We start from the raw sequence: 19,549 nt of genomic DNA, 5'->3' as shown, positions 1-19,549 counted from the left end.
CTCCGATAACATTTTCCTTAGTACATGCGGGTAGCTAATTGCGCAATACACAATGTCAATGGTTTGACACGCTGCTGTGCCTGCTTTTAAATTAAAAGTTCTTAAAACTGCCGAAGAAAAGGGTATATCGTAAACACATTGCTGCAAGTTTGTTTAAAGTCGTCAGGAAGCGTGTGCGTGAGTGGTGTAAAAACAAATCAAAAATGTATTTACCGTTTAGTTTTCTGTTACGTACCGTACTTAGTACAAATGTTTTGGACTTACGGTACATGGACTGTTTAAAAGTGTGTTTAATTTTAAATACATTGGACTTTAGTACTGTAAATTACTTATTATGTGGACTTATAAAAATGAGGTAGGTGATTTTTTCCCGTTCTTGTTGACTTTTTTTCCCCTCCAAAATGGGTGGGGGGCGTTAATTAGAGGGGGGGCCTTAATTCGGGAAAATACGGTAGGTAAAATTTTGATACTGATTTTCAAGAATAACCACGTGCTCTGAACTGTTGCATGACATCATGTGTTTCTCACGAGAGACTGTGCGAGATGTTGCAGTTTGATACTGGTTAGTTAAACAAATGGGGTTTCGCCATAACTTAATGAATGCGACCATCAGAAAATAAAAAGTGTCAGTTAAGTTATGTTAGCCAGAACTAGACAGTCCCCATTGTCAATGACAGACTGTGACTGAGAGGCGACTGTCTGGTCGACACTTCGATGATTAAGCCTTTATTGAAAACACAAATTAGTGTGCAATATTAAAATCAGCACTATTATTTACAAGTTACAGGTTAAAAGATGATAAAACATATATTTCAGGTTTGAACATCAGTAATCTAGGCCACTCCTGAACTCATTAAGAGTAGCATTAGATTTAACATGATGTGGTAGGTTGTTTCAGAGTCTAATGGTTCTTGGAGAAAAAATTGAGTTCTTGTGATAATGGGTGTGAGAGGAGGGAATATAAAAGTGAAGGTCCTGAGAGTCTAGCCGGTACTGGTGATCTACAAAAAAAACAATGGAATGACAGATTTTATATAAAAGAATCAGGAATGTAGGGATGTGAAATTTCTTCTTGTTTCTAACGTTTGCCAGTACAGTTAACATTTCTGTTATGCTTCATCTACAGACATAGTTGATTTGAACATATCTGGCGGCAGGCTTTCGTACTCTTTCAATTCCATATGTTAGAGATTGTTGAATGCCAAACAGTTGAGCAATATTCCAATTATGTTTGAACATATTTTATACGGAGTTTCTTAAATTTGTACATTTATCATTTGTTTGATCATTTCTTTTCATGTATTTTAGGGTCTTGTCTGTCTTTTTTTTGTGATCTAACACTGCTGGTTCGCCTAAATATTAAGCATTTTTATAGTTTTAAATTCATGGATATGTAGCTTATAGCGAAAAGCAATGTTTTTTTTATTTCTTTTTATATACCCTAATCACTTCGCATTATCGGAATTCAACTCCTTTGACCGTTTTTTTTTTTCAAAGCTCTAATTTATGGAGGTACTGCTAGAGAGTCTCACAACCATGCATGATATTTATAGTGAGATAAACTACTGTATCATCAACATTACTGTGCTTTTAAGTGAGCCTGGCAGGTGACTGATATGTTAAGAAAAGGCAAGGCCTAAGAAATACCCTTGCGGTACCCCCAATACCAAATGTGGTATATCTGATTGAAGGCCTTTTGTGTTCGTATTTAAAGGAAAGATTTAATCCACATGGATGTTTTTCTATATATACCTAATTGAAATAGCTTGTAGACCAGACGATTGTGATCGACTTTGTCAAACGATTTGATAAAGTCCATTACTATTAGGTCTGTCTATTTACTAGCTTCAAGGTAATCAAAAATTCTTGACAAAAATTTAATACTAGTAATTGAGATTCACAACTGTGCTTTGAGCGGAAGCCATGTTGAAAGGAAGTAAGCAAATTTTATTATCTAGATTATTAATAATATTTGATACCAGACCTCGACCTTAACTTTTTTCAGCAGTTGCCAGCAGGTCCACCAACTGCTAAAATCTAGTAGACCTCCTCAAACTTTAGTGGACCTCCAATTCTATCACATAAATTGTGACTTCATATGACTCAAAGAAACAGGACTTATTTCTAAAATAATTATCAAAGGCCTGAAGGGCCTGAGAGTCGGCTAATGATTGATGTACTGGTAGTATAGTCTACCGGTTTCAGTTTGGTTTTAGTTTTTTCCCCAACTGAACAGAGATTTTGTTATAATAGATGAAATGGACATTCAATCGATGCCTAGTAAAACTTTGATTGACATTATACAAGTATTTAAACCCAATATATTTCTCTAAAATTGAAGAGTGGTTTGCAAAAATAAAAATGTTGAAAGTACAAACTACAATTTGACAGGTGACACTAAGATACTGCCCATGACTATAAATATTTTTCCAGTAAACATTTGCCTCCGGCATTACCAAAACAGGCAATTATCGGCTGGTATATATTCGCACATGATAAAATTTGAATATGAAAATTTATATAGTGCGGATTGCCACATACAATTTGTAACGGATGGACGAAAGAACTGTTCAGATATTTTACAGATAAGGGGCCTGGCAATAACCTTGTCACACACTAGGTATTGTTCAATCATATTATAAGGGATGTGAATTTAAAGTATACTTACTTTTGCGTTTAAAGATATGTAAATGTTGCTGAGTGTCAATATATAGTGTCATGAATGTTTACACTGACAGGAAAATTGCGCATTCGAAACTAAGAGAAGTTACTCGGACTAGCTACCAATTTCGGAAAAGATAACCAATATTAATAAATGCAGTTCTTTTTTAGTTAAAACCATCATTTATTCTATTTCAGACCTGTTAACCCCTTCAAAACCATGTCAGTAGTCCCCAAGTCTATGTACTTTCAATTATCCGTTTTGATTCATGTAGACAGACAGGCCCAGACTGGGCTGAAAAAATGTTTGAACCATTTTTACGTGGTCGGTAGCAGGGTGGGTTTTGGGAGGGGTGTTCCTTCCCGCTTTGAACTGCAGTCAGATTTTGAAATGGGCATTGTGGCAGGTGGTAAAAGGGCAAATGTATCAAACTGTAAAGTGGCAATATGGGGGGAGGGTGTGGGAGGATACCCCCTCCTGCAATTAGGGTTTGGGGTATCACCACAAGGAAATTTTGAAAATGCAGACCCTTGAGACAGCCTTTGGTGCGATCTCTAACTGAAAATTTTATGTTTCAATTTCTAAATATTACCTCTAGATTCTTTTTAGTATTACAATATTCAAAGTATGAATGACTGTCACTTCATATTTTTACTTTCAGGTCATGCCTCAGCACTAGAATATAAGTCTGATATTGATTCTATGTATGTATTATAAAAATAAATTCTAGAATCATTTCTGTTACAATAATATCTATCATGTCTTTTACTTTAATGTTTAAATTTCATAACACAGCTCGATATTTACCCAAAATATTATATCCGGATATGATTACACTTTCTTTTATACCGCCAAAATCTCCAGTTTCAACAATATGTTTTACAAATTGTGATGATATGAAGACAGTTTAGCAGCAATTGGCAGTTTCTGACATTGAAGTTTACGGTGAAATTATTTAAATCATTTCATTAAAAAAAATGTTTCGTTTCGTCAAAGCACTCTAACATAGACGATCTACTTTCGATTTCAAAAACTACAAGAAAATACAATTTAATGTTTCGCCGATTTGTTTATTTCTCGAAAAATAAGCAGTGACTGGGAAAGAAATTTTGTCCATGGGACAATGGCTCGTCATACACAATAAATTATGTGACATTTATAAATTTTATGTGACATTCAGAAATTTCTATGGGACAATTGCGACTTGTAAACTAAGAACTGGCATTGTAGTATGTACACATTTCATATTAAAGAAGCTCTCAGTAAAAAACAAATATAGTAACTAAAACTGTAACAGCTTGTCAATAAAGAAAATTATTGAAAACTGACAAAAAATGGAAGTCTAGAATAAAATACGATGTTAAAACATGTTTTTAAACACTGGAAGCACTTTGAATCTGCACACTGAATACATTCATTTGTGTAAGATTTGCACTATTAAATAGTTTCATCCTTTTGCATTCAATACAATTTAGACATATGACACAGGGCTCATCAGCACTTAAACTTATGAGACATTTTTCATTTTTATGTGACTATGGCTCATGTCTCATGGGTTTCCCAGTCACTGAATAAGAAATAAAATCATTTTTAAAATCAGTAGTAATTAAACAAATCAGTAAGAGCTCTTTCTCGGGATAATTTATCCGCTTACTGACTGCAAAAATCAAGCCATGTGTCATCATGAAAAGCAGAATGGGTGACGGTTTCATTATTTTCCGAACCAGAATCGTAAGCAAATTATCAAAACCAGTCAAAATTCCAGAAAGGTTAAGATCTAGTTTCTTTCTAGTATTACAATATCCAAAGTATGACTTCACTTCATCTTTTTACTTTCAGATCATGCCTCAGGACTAGAATACCAGTCTGACATAGATTATATGTAGGTGTAATAAAAATAAATTCTAGAATCATTTCTGTTACAATAATATCTATCATGTATGTTACATGAATGTTAAAATTTCATAACACAGCTCGATATTTACCCAAAATATTATATCCGGATATGATTACACTTTTCTCCATTTTCAACAATCTTACAAATTGTGATGATACGAAGACATTTAGCAGCAATTGGCAGTATCTGACATTGAAGTTTACGGTTAAATTACCCTTATTTAAATCTTTTCATAAAAAAGTTGTTTCGTTTCGTGAAAGCAGCCAAACATAGACGATCTACTTTCGATTTCAAAAACTACAAGAAAATACAATTTAATGTTTCGCCGATTTGCTTATTTCTCTTTAAATCGCGTGTACTACATATTGGAAAATGGGAAACACATTACTACACGAAGCGTTTTCATTGGTCACGCCTCCAACCGCCATTACATGAAGACGACTGAAACATTAGAGGTTTAAATTTTTTACAACAGAAATTCTTGATAAATATGTCCTGTTCTTATGTTTTTTTATTTACTATTTATGATTTAAAACAACAGGTAAGCTGTTAGGGCTAAAAAAAATCGTGACTACTGAAAAATCGTAATTTCAATCGACCACAGTTTCCACCACAGTTTTGATTGTTTCTGGTTGAGACCTCTAGGTAGACAACGTAAAATATCAAAATGTAATATCAAAATGTAAAATCGGTCTACCCGAGGTCTCATTATTTAGACTACCAACAAATGTGTCCATAATCCAATCAATGTACAATTATTACATCATTTTCTCACTTCTGTGGGTGCTGAGTGACACAGTATTGATTTTCCCCCAAAAACCACCTGTCAGCTGTAGCTTCAGGCTAATTTTAGACAGGCTTTATCAATTGTGTGTATTACCTTATTGGTAAACTTTTATGGGTAGCGTCTGTGTTAAAGGGGTAGTGGGGGGATCAAAGGGTAGCGGATTGTATGGTTCTGTTATTAAAGGATAGCAGATACGCTATGCTTAATTGGCCTGTGGAGAACCCTGAAGTCATACAAGGAGGATTTGTGTGAAATTATTTTAAAATTGGGCCAGCAGTTTAATACAAGAAGATTTTTTATGTTTCCACTATATACATAATGGGAAAAGTGACCATGTTTTATCACGACTCAGAAAAATTTGAACAATCCTCATAGCGGGTCACACAAAGACCATTTGTGTGAAATTATTTTAAAATTGGGGCTGCAGTTTCACACATCAAGAATTTTTAAGTTTCCACTATATACACTTGAATACCGTGGTATTCGTTATAAGTGGTATGCTCTTGGCTCCCGAGAGTAAAAAAAAAAAAAAACGAACAAAAAACGAACAAACAAGAGGGCCATGAAGGCCCTGTATCGCTCACCTGACCTATTGACCTAAAGATCATCAAGATCAACATTCTGACCAAGTTTCATTAAGATATGGTCATAAATGTAGCCTCTAAAGTGTTAACTAGCTTTTCCTTTGATTTGACCCAGTGACCTAGTTTTTGCCTCCACATAACCCAGATTCAAACTTGACCTAAATATCAAAAAGATTAACATTCTGATTAAGTTTCATGAAGAAACAGTCATTAATGTGGCCTTAGAGTGCTAACAAGTTTTCTTTATTTGAACCAGTGTAACAGGTTTTTTATACCACTTATCCAATGTGAAAAACTTGTCTTATAGACTCAGATTGAACAATTCCTCATAGTCGTACATTAAGACTTGGTATTATTTAAATGTGGCGCATTAACATGTTACAAGTTTCCTTTACATCTGAACCTGGTAATCGTAAGATTTTGGCCCATCAGATGAACCAAGACATGAACCTTACGTGTTAGATTTACTAGAAGTCAACATTCTGACCAAGTTTCATTAAGATTGGTCCAAAATTGTAGCCTCTAAGTGTTAACTAGCTTTTCTTTATTTGACCCGTGACCTAGTTTTTGCCCCAATGACCCAATTCAATTGATCCAAATTATTAAGAGAGTAACATTCTGACTAAGTTTCATGAAGATAGGCAAAATGTGGACCTCTAGAGTGCTAACAAGCTTTTCCTTTGATTGACCTAGTGACCTAGTTTTTAACCCTCCATGACCCAATTTGAACTTCGACTTATATCAGAGTAACATTCTGACCTAGTTTCATTAAGATAGGTCATATATGTGGACCTCAGATGTTAACAAGCTTTCCTTTGATTGACCTGTGACCTAGTTTTGACCCAGATGACCCATATCGAACTCGTTTAAGATTTTACTGAGGGTAACATTCTGACCAAGTTTCATTAAGATTGGGCCAAAATTGTGACCTCTAGAGCGTTAACAGTCAAATTGTTGACGACAGACGGACGGACGACGACGGACGACGGACACAGGGCGATCACAAAAGCTCACCTTTGAGCACTTTGTGCTCAGGTGAGCTAAAAACCAGTCCACAGATGTTATTTAATTTGCGTTAAACCAGCGTTAAAAATACATGTACCTGTGTACATTAACAAACTGTTTATTTATTTGGGTTTTACGGCGCACCAACACAGTATAGGTTATATGGTGCCAAACAGGACTACAAATTTTGGTTCCACATCTCATTTACATCGAAATAAAAACATTAGGTATGGAATCAAAATTTGCCTACCTGCTAGAATCACAGAGTTACTGCAAAACCAAGTGTTAAGACCCTATTAGTCGCCTCTTACGATCATGCAAGGGTAAGGCAGTGGTTCCAATTCTTTTCATACACAGATCGTCCCAAAACCCCATGGGGCATCAAACTGTTAGACTGCACCAATTAAGCGGATGACATGAACATTTGAGTGAATAAACTGGATGTGTGTCCATAGTACACAGGTGCCCCCCACTCCTGCCACTGTAACATGGTTTAATGACTCAGGTTAAACAATTTTTAAGATGTTTGCAACACAAACTTTTAAGAACCTTATGTGTATTTTTCACTTAGTTGGCCATACTTACTCTGGCCTAGCTGAGTAAAATCCTAAAGAGAACACACCATAGGCTATAAAACAATCCTCTAATGTTTTATGATTCTAGATCAAGTACATTTTAACTTACTTGTTTCACAAATTTTTATTTTTTTTGAGTAAGTCTGGACAAGAAGTCTGGTCTTGTGTTGTGAAATAATGACTGTAGGTAAAATATTTTCGAAGCTGCGTGCGACAAAACATTAAAACAAGAGGACCATGATGGTTCTGAATCGCTCACCTCTTTCCGCATGACCCAGTTTTGAGTATGACGTCGTTTTTTCTATTATTTGACATAGTGACCTAGTTTTTGAGCTCATGTGACCCAGTTTTGAACTTGACCTAGATAATATCAAGATAAAAATTCGGACCAATTTTCATGAAGATCCATTGAAAAATATGGTCTCTAGAGAGGTCAAAAGATTTTAATAATTTTAGACCTACTGACCTAGTTTTTGACCGCAGTTGACCCAGTTTCAAACTTGACCTAGATATCATCAAGATGAACATTCAGACCAACTTTCATACAGATCCCATGAAAAAGTATGGCCTCTAGAGAGGTCACAAGGTTTTTTATTATTTGACCTACTGACCTAGTTTTTTATGGCACGTGACCCAGTTTCGAACTTGACCTAGATATCATCAAGGTGAACATTCTGACCAATTTTTATGGAGATCCATTCACAAGTATGGTCTCTAGAGAGGTCACAAGGTTTTTCTATTTTTAGACCTAATGACCTAGTTTTTGACCGTACATGACCCTGTTTCGAACTTGACCTAGATATCATCAAGATGAACATTCAGACCAATTTTCATACAGATCCCATGAAAAATATGGTCTTAGCGAGGTCACAAGGTTTTTCTATTATTTGACCTACTGACCTAGTTTTTGGCCACGTGACCCAGTTTCAAATTGACCTAGATATCATCAAGGTGAACATTAGACCAATTTTCATACAGATCCCATGAAAATATATGGTCTCTAGAGAGGTCACAAGGTTTTTCTATTTTTGACCTATGACCTAGTTTTTGATGCACGTGACCCAGTTTCGAACTTGGCCTAGATATCATCAAGATGAACATTTTGACCAATTTTCATGAAGATCTTGTGAAATATATGGCCTCTAGAGAGGTCACAAGGTTTTTCTATTTTTAGACCTATTGACCTAGTTTTTGATGGCACTGACCCAGTTTCGAACCTGGCCTAGATATCATCAAGATGAACATTCGACCAATTTTCATAAGATCCATGAAATATATGGCCTCTAGAGAGGTCACAAGGTTTTTCTATTATTTAGACCTACTGACCTAGTTTTTGAGGCACGTGACCCAGTTTCGAACTTGACCTAGGTATATCAAGATGAACATTCGACCAATTTTCATAAGATCATGGAAAATATGGCCTCTAGAGAGGTCACAAGGTTTTTCTATTTTTGATCTACTGACCTAGTTTTTGAAGGCACGTGACCCAGTTTCGAACTTGACCTAGATATTATCAAGGTGAACATTCTGACCAATTTTCATGAAGATCTTGTGAAATATATGGCCTCTAGAGAGGTCACAAGGTTTTTCTATTTTTAGATCTACTGACCTAGTTTTTGACGGCATGTGACCCCGTTTCGAACTTGACCTAGATATCATCAAGGTGAACATTCTGATCAAGTTTCATGAAGATCTTTTGAAATATATGTCGGGTCAATTCTATTTTAGATACTCTAGTTTGCGTCCCAGTCAATCAGATCCAAGAACGCAACTTCGCCTGAAAAGTGACCTATAGAGTGGTCAGCAAAAGTTTACGACGCCGCACGCACGGACGGACGACGGACGACGGACACCGCGCGATCACAAAAGCTCACCTTGTCACTTTGTGACAGGTGAGCTAATGACAATTTTTTCCTAGGTCAGGGGCCATAACTCCTACAATACTGAATAAATCCAGACGCGAAACTCCAGGTGCACAACTGCACATGTTGACCAACATTCCTGTAAACTTTGGTGACTCTAGGTCAAATACTTTTGGAGCTACGCTCTACAAAACATTAAAATGACCAAGTTTTTACTAAGTCATGGGCCATAACTCCTACATGACTGAATGAATCCGTACGCGAAACCCCAGGTGCACAACTACAAATGCTGACCAGCATTCCTGTAAAGTTTCGTGACTCTACATCAAATACTTTTGGAGCTAGACACGACACAACACTAAAATGACCAATTTTTACAAAGTCAGGGGCCATAACTCTTATGACCGAATGAATCCGGACGTGAAACCCTAGGTGCACAACTACACATGCTGACCAACATTCCTGTAAAGTTTTGTGACTCTACGTCAAATACTTTTGGAGCTAGGCGCAACACAACATTCTCGGAAGAACGGACGGTCCACTACTTTCCGTTTGTGGGCCAACAGCCAAAGAGCCATTTTTTAAGGGGTCAACAATGGCCCCAAATAATCTGCTGATCAACCAAAATGGTCCTTTAAGGGTCTCCACCCCCCGAGGCCCTGTGACTCATTAACAGCAAAAAACAAAGGGCCATGGCTCCTTGCTTATAAACGGCCCCTTAGTCACTTCTGGGCTACTAAAATGCCCCTGTATCCCAGTTTAGAGGCAAGGACGGACAAGAGCAAATCTATATGCCCCCCCCCCCCCCATTGGGGCACAAAAATCAAACAACAGGCCCAGTTTTGTAATAAAATGCAGCCTTTTTTCGTAATCATCACATTCAGTTCATCGGAATTAACGAAGATTCAACACACTGTAAGCCATATTGAAATTGTTCTCACTTTTTAATATCGTGTATTATCGTAGATCTAGTTTATTTTATCATCTCATTTGTGTTATCTTTATTGTACCAGATTTATATTACATTTTTCTATCTCATTTATTCATTTCATTTATCGCTTATTTTTCATTCATTTTTTAAGACTGTCCGCGTTTTTTCTCTTTTAGTTACATAAACCCTCATTGCAATTGCATTGCATACTTAATTTTCACGACTGCGCACTCCTCACAAGCATTATATGTTTACTTCCGGGGTACACAATTCCAACTTTCTTTTAGAATCACGATGAAATGAGAAGCTGACACAGCGTTATAATTCTTTTAATGTATTTTTCAGTAGCATTTAAGGTAAATAAATGTCCCGTTTATACGTTTAGAATTTCTTATGCAACATAAAACAGTGTTCAAAATACATCTAATACATTACCGGTGGGTAGGGTATTGTATATACCGCTTAAACGGCCAACCCGCGTTATAAATTTAACCCCGCTACATCCGCGGGTCTCCAACCTTGGACCCCAATGACAGCATTATAACGGGGTCCCCTGGTGGCCATGTTTTTTGATAAATCAGAATAATTTGAACAACCTTTGTAGAAGGTTACATAAGGACCATTTGTGTGAAATTATTTCAAATCGGATCTGTTCAATAGTGCTGTCACACTGGACTGCGACCATCTGTGATCTTACGGCGACCAGAAAATGTACAAATTTGTCTGCAAACTTGAAGAAAACGTGAGAAAGAGTCCCCCAAAAAATACAAACTCTAAAACAGCCGTGCTCTTACCATGACCATTGCAATCAAACCGCGTTCTAACGGCATGTCCACCACGACTAATACGCACTTATGACATTTCTATTGAGATCAATCGGTTTGGTAACTGCGTTCCTAGGAGATCTCAAGGCGCTCTCACCACGCTTATGGGGTTTTTACCAGGCGTCTTCTAAGGGTATCACAACTGCACAGTGACCTCACCGCGTTTTTATGATGTGATCACTGAGACTATAAAAGGCGGTCAGTTTTTCGAAAATTTCATTTCTGAGAAAGACGATGCTGAAGAAACAAACTAACTGAGGCCATGGCCTCTTGGAGCAAGGCTGGTGAGCTGCTCATCAAACATATCTGGTGAAGTTCTGAGGAAATTGTGGAAAGATGGAGGATCTTTGTGCCTCCACTCGGGCATGAGGTGCCTGAAGAGCCCAAACTGAGATCTTCAGACTTCACATAGCCATGATCTAATCCAACATCTTCTTCGCCTTGCCCTCCTCCTTCGTAGCCGTCTTTTAATGTGTACAGCTGCAACATCACTGTCTGCCTGCTGCTGCTGCACAATAATCAACTGTTGTAGTAAAAGCAAGTTTGGATATCTTCTGCCATAATGATGAACATGACATACACGTTATGAAGACAACAGACACACTGATGTATGAACTTTGTAACAGCAGTTTTTATAGCAGGTCGCACATGAAAAAGCATGGTTGCCATAGCAGGGATCATCTTATAAGGCGATTTGAGCAATATCATCGCTGTAAAGTCGGCCACTTTGCCTAATTATCGCCTCCAGGCGAAATCCGAATCACAGAGTTTTTTTGAGTGTTGTAATCTGTTTATTTATTTAAAGTTGTAAAACTTGATGCATATTCTAGATTAAATTACCGATAAAGCCATAGTCAGCCCCGCCTACTCGCCTGTGAAAATTTAACTAAACGTATCGTTAATATCCCACAGTGTTAATCAATAATATTGTAAGCCGCCGCCATTTTGAAAATTTTCAGTCGGCGTGTAAATAGCCGATAAACTTAACGAGTGCATGATCTTATGCATCAACGGTGTATTATTTATTGATTTTATTAAAACTTACTTCAAAAAATATTTCAAATACGGCCAATTTCTATAAATGAATTGCCCAGGCGCTGTGGATAAAAAAAAATACAATTCCGTGGACGTCTGAACTGCCGTACAAAATTTTTGCAAAAAGATCTACGAGTTTGGTACTATTTTCGAAAAGATTAATAAATATATCAATTAAATGTATAAATCTGAACAATTGATGCAAGAATCGGGCATTATTAAAGCACGAGAATCTAAACATGAATGAAAATTTTCACGGCGTTTCGACCGTGCACCTGATAAACTTACGAGTTTCGGACGTGTAAATTCCGGATAAAAAATTTAAGGCGACTTTTTCATAGCTAAGTTAATTCATTATTTATACATTCATGAAAATAATAATGCAATAATCAATTTCCTTAAATAATTACTGTTTATAAGTTATAGCAAGACCCACAGAAAGTGGATATATATAATTATAGGCTGGAAACTGAATAGTATGCCAATTCTTCTCCTTAAATTCCTCGATTTCTCCCTTAATTCTGCAGAGGGAGAAGTCACTTCTCCCTAAAATTTTGACCTAGGATGATCCCTGCATAGCAGTGTAGTGCAAGCTTGATTAACCTTGCCATATTCATATTAACGAACTCCATAAATGCAGAAACCCCATGAGAACATGTGCACTGGGAGTCCCATGAGGACGTGTGCAATCGCATAACAGTGGTGAAATTATTGTAAGATCGTCCTGACAAAGCCATAAGGACTCTGAATGCATAGTGGGGTTGTGTCAGACACCCCGAGGGTTGTGGTGATGATGCCATAAAGTCGCCATTGCAAATGTCACCGTTTTTGCAGCGTCTTTGCCACGCATGTACTGAGCTTTTAATACATTCGTGGAGATGTTATAACGCTTGTCTAACGACTTTCGCGATGCCACTACATTCTCAATGCGGTCAAAAACAGATCTCCGAACCTCGGCCTTTGTTTGGAACACGTCCAAAACAAATGTCATGACTCGGCGATCGATGGTAACCATGGCGACCACAGCATGTCTGGAAACCTTAACACACTCTGCACCCATTTTCCGATGACGTTGCAGTGCAGCAAGGACGGCTCTCTGGTGTGATGGCACTATTAGATGTAATTTGAAGATTTTTCTATTTGTAGCACCAAGCGGAACCGTTTGAACAACTTTGGTAGAAGACCACCCAAGACACATCCAGGCCAAGTTTCATCAAAATCCATTCAGTTTAAAAAATTGTTGATGTCCAACAGACACACCACAATGGACAACGGACACAGCGTGATCACAATAGCTCACGGTACCAGCAGTTAAGAAGGAAACGTATAGATTTTTTCTATTTCTAGCTCTGTTGGCCTATGTGTGCAACCAAGCAGAACTGCTAGAAAAATCTGAAAGAAGATCACCAAAGTTACAGGCCAAGTGGTATCGATTTCCAACCAGTTCAGACATTCAATTAAAGAGAATGCTTATATATGACGGACAGACAGAGAGACAGACAATGGATGTAGTGCTCAACTTGACCACATTGGGCTCTGGTGAGGTAAATCAGACTTCTCATGATCATCACATCTTTTCACATCTTTAAATCCTTGTATACAGATATTTCTACTTTTCTATAATGACACTGACTTGAACCTCAAAAGATTTAATTTTATAGTCTTAGAAATTCCTTATAGTTAACAGGCAAATAATAAGAGACAAATAAAAGCTCAACATTACAGTATAAGCAAGAGTCCAACTTACCTTTTGCCACATTCTTTATTTTCATGAACTTCTATATCAGCTGAAAGAAATACACATTCAGTCAAGCAGTGCTACAACAAGAGCTGTCCATAAGACAGTGTGCTCCACTATTCGGGAATTTGAAAGTAAAATGAATTTATATCTCGATAAGAGACCTTTACTTTAAATGGAAGGGCTTGAGGTGAGGAATGGCAAAAAAATTCATCTGGCAAAAATTTAAGGATGTTACTAAGAAGCAAATAATTTCATTAGTCAAAATCATTTTAATAGAAAATGAATGGGTTTTTTTTGGGTGGGGGGGGGGGGGGGGGGGCAGCTGGGGCGTCCGGGTGAGGGTACAAAATTTCACATGTTGATTATAAATATCGATGGAAAATATAATATGAAAAAAAAAACAAGAGGACCATGATGGTCCTGAATCGCTCACCTCTTCCCACATGACCCAGTTTTGAGTATGACGTCATTTTTTTCTATTATTTGACATAGTGACCTAGTTTTTGAGCTCATGTGACCCAGTTTTAAACTTGACCTAGATATTATCAAGATAAAAATTCTGACCAATTTTCATGAAGATCCATTGATAAATATGGTCTCTAGAGAGGTCACAAGGTTTTTCTATTATTTGACCTATTGACCTAGTTTTCGAAGGGACGTGACCCTGTTTTGAACTTTACCTAGATATCATCAAGGTGAACATTCTCACTAATTTTCATGAAGATCTCATGAAAAATATGGCCTCTAGAGAGGTCACAAGGGTTTTCTATTTTTATACCTACTGACCTAGTTTTTGACCGCACATGACCCAGTTTCGAAACTGACCTAGATATCATCAAGGTGAACATTCAGATCAATTTTCATGAAGATCCATTGAAAAATATGGCCTCTAGAAAGGTCAAAAGATTTTTCTAATTTTAGACCTACTGACCTAGTTTTTGACCGCAGTTGACCCAGTTTCAGACTTGATCTAGATATCATCAAGATGAACATTCAGACCAACTTTCATACAGATCCCATGAAAAGTATGGCCTCTAGAGAGGTCACAAGGTTTTTCTATTTTTAGACCTACTGACCTAGTTTTTTAAGGCATGTAACCCAGTTTCAAACTTGACCTAGATATCATCAAGGTGAACATTCTGACCAATTTTCATGAAGATCCGTTCAAGGGTATGGCCTCTACAGAGGTCACAAGGTTTTTCTATTTCAAGACCTACTGACCTAGTTTTTGATCACAGTTGACCCAGTTTCAAACTTGACCTATACATCATCAAGATAAACATTCAGACCAACTTTCATACAGATCCCATGAAAAATATGGCCTCTAGAGAGGTCACAACGTTTTTTCATTATTTGACCTACTGACCTACTTTTTGATGGCACATGACCCACTTTCAAACTTGACCTAGATATCATCAAGATGAACATTCTGACCAATTTTTATGGAGATCCATTCAAAAGTATGGCCTCTAGAGAGGTCACAAGGTTTTTCTATTTTTAGACCTACTGACCTGGTTTTTGACCGCACATGACCCTGTTTCGAACCTGACCTAGATATCATCAAGATGAACATTCAGACCAACTTTCATACAGATCCCATGAAAAATATGGCCTTTAGAGAGGTCACAAGGTTTTTCTATTATTTGACCTACTGACCTAGTTTTTGACCGCACATGACCCTGTTTCGAACCTGACCTAGATATCATCAAGGTGAACATTCTGACCAACTTTCATTCAGATCCCATAAAAAATATGGCCTTTAGAGAGGTCACAAGGTTTTTCTATTATTTGACCTACTGACTTTGTTTTTGAAGGCACGTGACCCAGTTTCGAACTTGACCTAGATATCATCAAGGTGAACGTTCTGACCAATTTTCATGAAGATCTTGTAAAACATATGGCCTCTAGAGAGGTCACAAGGTTTTTATATTATTAGACCTATTGACCTAGTTTTTGAAGGCACGTGACCCAGTTTCGAACTTGACCTAGATATCATCACGGTGAACATTCTGACTAATTTTCATGAAGATCTTGTGAAATATATGGCCTCTAGAGAGGTCACAAGGTTTTTCTATTTTTAGACCTACTGACCTAGTTTTTGAAGGCACATGACCCAGTTTCGAACTTGACCTAGATATCATCAAGATGAACACTCTGACCAACTTTCATAAAGATCCCACAAAAAATGTGACCTCTAGAGTGGTCACAAGTAAAAGTTTACGGACGCACGCACGGACACCGCGCAATCACAAAAGCTCACCTTGTCACTTTGTGACAGGTGAGCTAAAAAAAAACAAGAGGACCATGATGGTCCTGAATCGCTCACCTCTTCCCACATGACCCAGTTTTGAGTATGATGTCGTTTTTTCTATTATTTGACATAGTGACCTAGTTTTTGAGCTCATGTGACCCAGTTTTGAACCTGACCTAGATATTATCAAGATAAAAATTCTGACCAATTTTCATGAAGATCCATTGAAAAATATGGTCTCTAGAGAGGTCACAAGGTTTTTCTATTATTTGACCTATTGACCTAGTTTTCAAAGGTACGTGACCCTGTTTTGAACTTTACCTAGATATCAAGGTGAACATTCTCACTAATTTTCATGAAGATCTCATGAAAAATATGGCCTCTAGAGAGGTCACAAGGTTTTTTTTATTTTTATACCTACTGGCCTAGTTTTTGACCGCACGTGACCCAGTTTCGAAACTGACCTAGATATCATCAAGGTGAACATTCAGATCAATTTTCATGAAGATCCATTGAAAAATATGGCCTCTAGAGAGGTCAAAAGATTTTTCTAATTTTAGACCCACTGACCTACTTTTGACCGCAGTTGACCCAGTTTCAAACCTGACCTAGATATCATCAAGATGAACATTCAGACCAACTTTCATACAGATCCCATGAAAGGTATGGCCTCTAGAGAGGTCACAAGGTTTTTTCATTATTTGACCTACTGACCTAGTTTTTTACGGCACGTGACCCAGTTTCAAACTTGACCTAGATATCATCAAGGTGAACATTCTGACCAATTTTCATGAAGATCCATTCAAGGGTATGGCCTCTAGAGAGGTCACAAGGTTTTTCTATTTCAAGACCTACTGACCTAGTTTTTGATCGCAGTTGACCCAGTTTCAAACTTGACCTATATATCATCAAGATAAACATTCAGACCAACTTTCATACAGATCCCATGAAAAATATGGCCTCTAGAGAGGTCACAACGTTTTTTCATTATTTGACCTACTGACCTACTTTTTGATGGCACGTGACCCACTTTCAAACTTGACTTAGAAGTTAGATATCATCAAGATGAACATTCTGACCAATTTTTATGGAGATCCATTCACAAGTATGGCCTCTAGAGAGGTCACAAGGTTTTTCTATTTTTAGACCTACTAACCTAGTTTTTGACCGCACATGACCCTGTTTCGAACTTGACCTAGATATCATCAAGATGAACATTCAGACCAACTTTCATATAGATCCCATGAAAAATATGGCCTTTAGACAGGTCACAAGGTTTTTCTATTATTTGACCTACTGACCTAGTTTTTGAAGGCACGTGACCCACTTTCGAACTTGACCTAGATGTCATCAAGATGAACATTCAGACCAACTTTCATACAGATCCCATGAAAAATATGGCCTTTAGAGAGGTCACAAGGTTTTTCTATTATTTGACCTACTGACCTAGTTTTTAATGGCACGTGACCCACTTTCAAACTTGACCTAGCTATCATCAAGGTGAACATTCTGACTAATTTTCATGAAGATCTCATGATATATATGGCCTCTAGAGAGGTCACAAGGTTTTTCTATTTTTAGACCTACTGACCTAGTTTTTGACCGCACGTGACCCAGTTTCGAACTTGACCTAGATATCATCAAGGTGAACATTCTGACCAATTTTCATGAAGATCTCATGAAGTATATGGCCTCTAGAGAGGTCACAAGGTTTTTCTATTTTTAGACCTACTGACATAGTTTTTGACTGCACGTGACCCAGTTTCGAACTTGACCTAGATATCATCAAGATGAACATTCAGACCAACTTTCATACAGATCCCATGAAAAATATGGCCTTTAGAGAGGTCACAAGGTTTTTCTATTATTTGACCTACTGACCTAGTTTTTGATGGCACGTGACCCAGTTTCGAACTTGACCTAGATATCATCAAGGTGAAAGTTCTGACCAATTTTCATGAAGATCTTGTGAAATATATGGCCTCTAGAGAGGTCACAAGGTTTTTCTATTTTTAGACCTACTGACCTAGTTTTTGACGGCACGTGACCCAGTTTCGAACTTGACCTAGATATCATCAAGTTGAACATTCTGACCAACTTTCATAAAGATCCCATGAAAAATGTGACTTCTAGAGTGGTCACAAGCAAAAGTTTACGGACTGACGCACGCACGCACGCACGGACGACGGACACCGCGCGATCACAAAAGCTCACCTTGTCACTTTGTGACAGGTGAGCTAAAAATGGGTGGGGAATGGAGATGCATTATTGGGGTGGTGGGCAAGACTGAACGGAGAGTGAGGTTGGGGAGCTAAACAATTAAAGGGCAATAACTCTATGGAAAATTGACCAATTGAAAAAAAAGAGACAGACATCATCGAAGTATGATGGTTCATATTTATTTCAAGTTTCATGAAATTCTACCAGCTTGTTACTGAGAAATGGCTGCAGACGTGGATTTTTCATTAAATCAAGGGCAATAATCCTAAGGGAAATTGACCAATCAAAAAAAAAAAAAACTTAACGGGAATCATCACAGTATGTTGATGCATGTTTATTTGAAGTTTTATGAAATTCTACCTGATAGTTACTGAGAAATGGCTGCGGATGGACATTTTTGGGCATTTTTTATTAAATCAAGGGCAATAACCCTAAGGGAAATTGACCAATCCAAAAAAAAAATTAACAAGCATCATCGCGGTATGTTGGTTCATCTTTATTTCAAATTTCATGAAATTCTACCAGCTAGTTACTGAGAAATGGCTGCGGACGGACATTTTTGGGCATTTTTCATTAAATATTTTAAGGGCAATAACTCTAAGGGAAATTGACCAATCCAAAAAAAAACTAAAAACTTGACGGGCATCATCGCAGTATGTTGGTGCATCATCGCAGTATGTTGGTTCATGTTTATTTTTAGTTTCATGAAATTCTACCTGCCAGTTACTGAGAAATGGCTGTGGACGGATGGACGCACGGACTGACTACGCCATTTCAATACCCATCTCCCGATTTCATCGGCGGGGAATAAAGATGTGAAAAAAAAAAGGTGTGTGTGGTGGTGGGGGGGAGGGGGGGGGATGCATGATCGGGGTGGTGGGCATGACTGGGTGGAGGAGTGAGGTGGGGGAACGGTACAACTTTGCATGTTGATAAATATTCATAGAAGGTTTGAAAAAAATAAAATAAAAAGGAATGAAAAATTATAATCATTTTTTTTTTGGGAGGGGGGGAGAGGGGGTGTGACCAAGGCAAGGTGGTGACCAGATGTGGGTACACAACTTCACATGTTTATAATGAATGTTCATGGAAAATAATGAAAGCAGTTTAATGAAATTCTACCAATTGGTTGGTTTGTTATGTACAAATCTGTAGATTCTTAAAACAATTAAAGG

General features: G+C 37.5%; 1 protein-coding gene across 7 annotated transcripts in view; it reads right to left on the bottom strand.

Annotated features, from left to right (window-relative positions):
- The window catches only part of LOC123566555 (putative uncharacterized protein DDB_G0271606), a 148,016-nt gene that overhangs the window by 91,665 nt on the left and 36,802 nt on the right, over positions 1 to 19,549 (bottom strand). For all 7 annotated transcript variants that reach the window (XM_045360769.2, XM_045360767.2, XM_045360771.2 and 4 more), the window contains exon 3: positions 13,910 to 13,949. In XM_045360769.2, coding sequence (XP_045216704.2) covers positions 13,910 to 13,949 — 40 coding nt within the window. The remainder of the gene's footprint in view (positions 1 to 13,909; positions 13,950 to 19,549) is intronic.

Source organism: Mercenaria mercenaria, chromosome 8 (assembly GCF_021730395.1).
Source record: "Mercenaria mercenaria strain notata chromosome 8, MADL_Memer_1, whole genome shotgun sequence".
NCBI classification, from domain to species: Eukaryota; Metazoa; Mollusca; class Bivalvia; order Venerida; family Veneridae; genus Mercenaria; species Mercenaria mercenaria.
The sequence above is the reverse complement of the archived record's forward strand: the minus strand, read 5'-3'. Positions and strand labels throughout refer to the sequence as shown.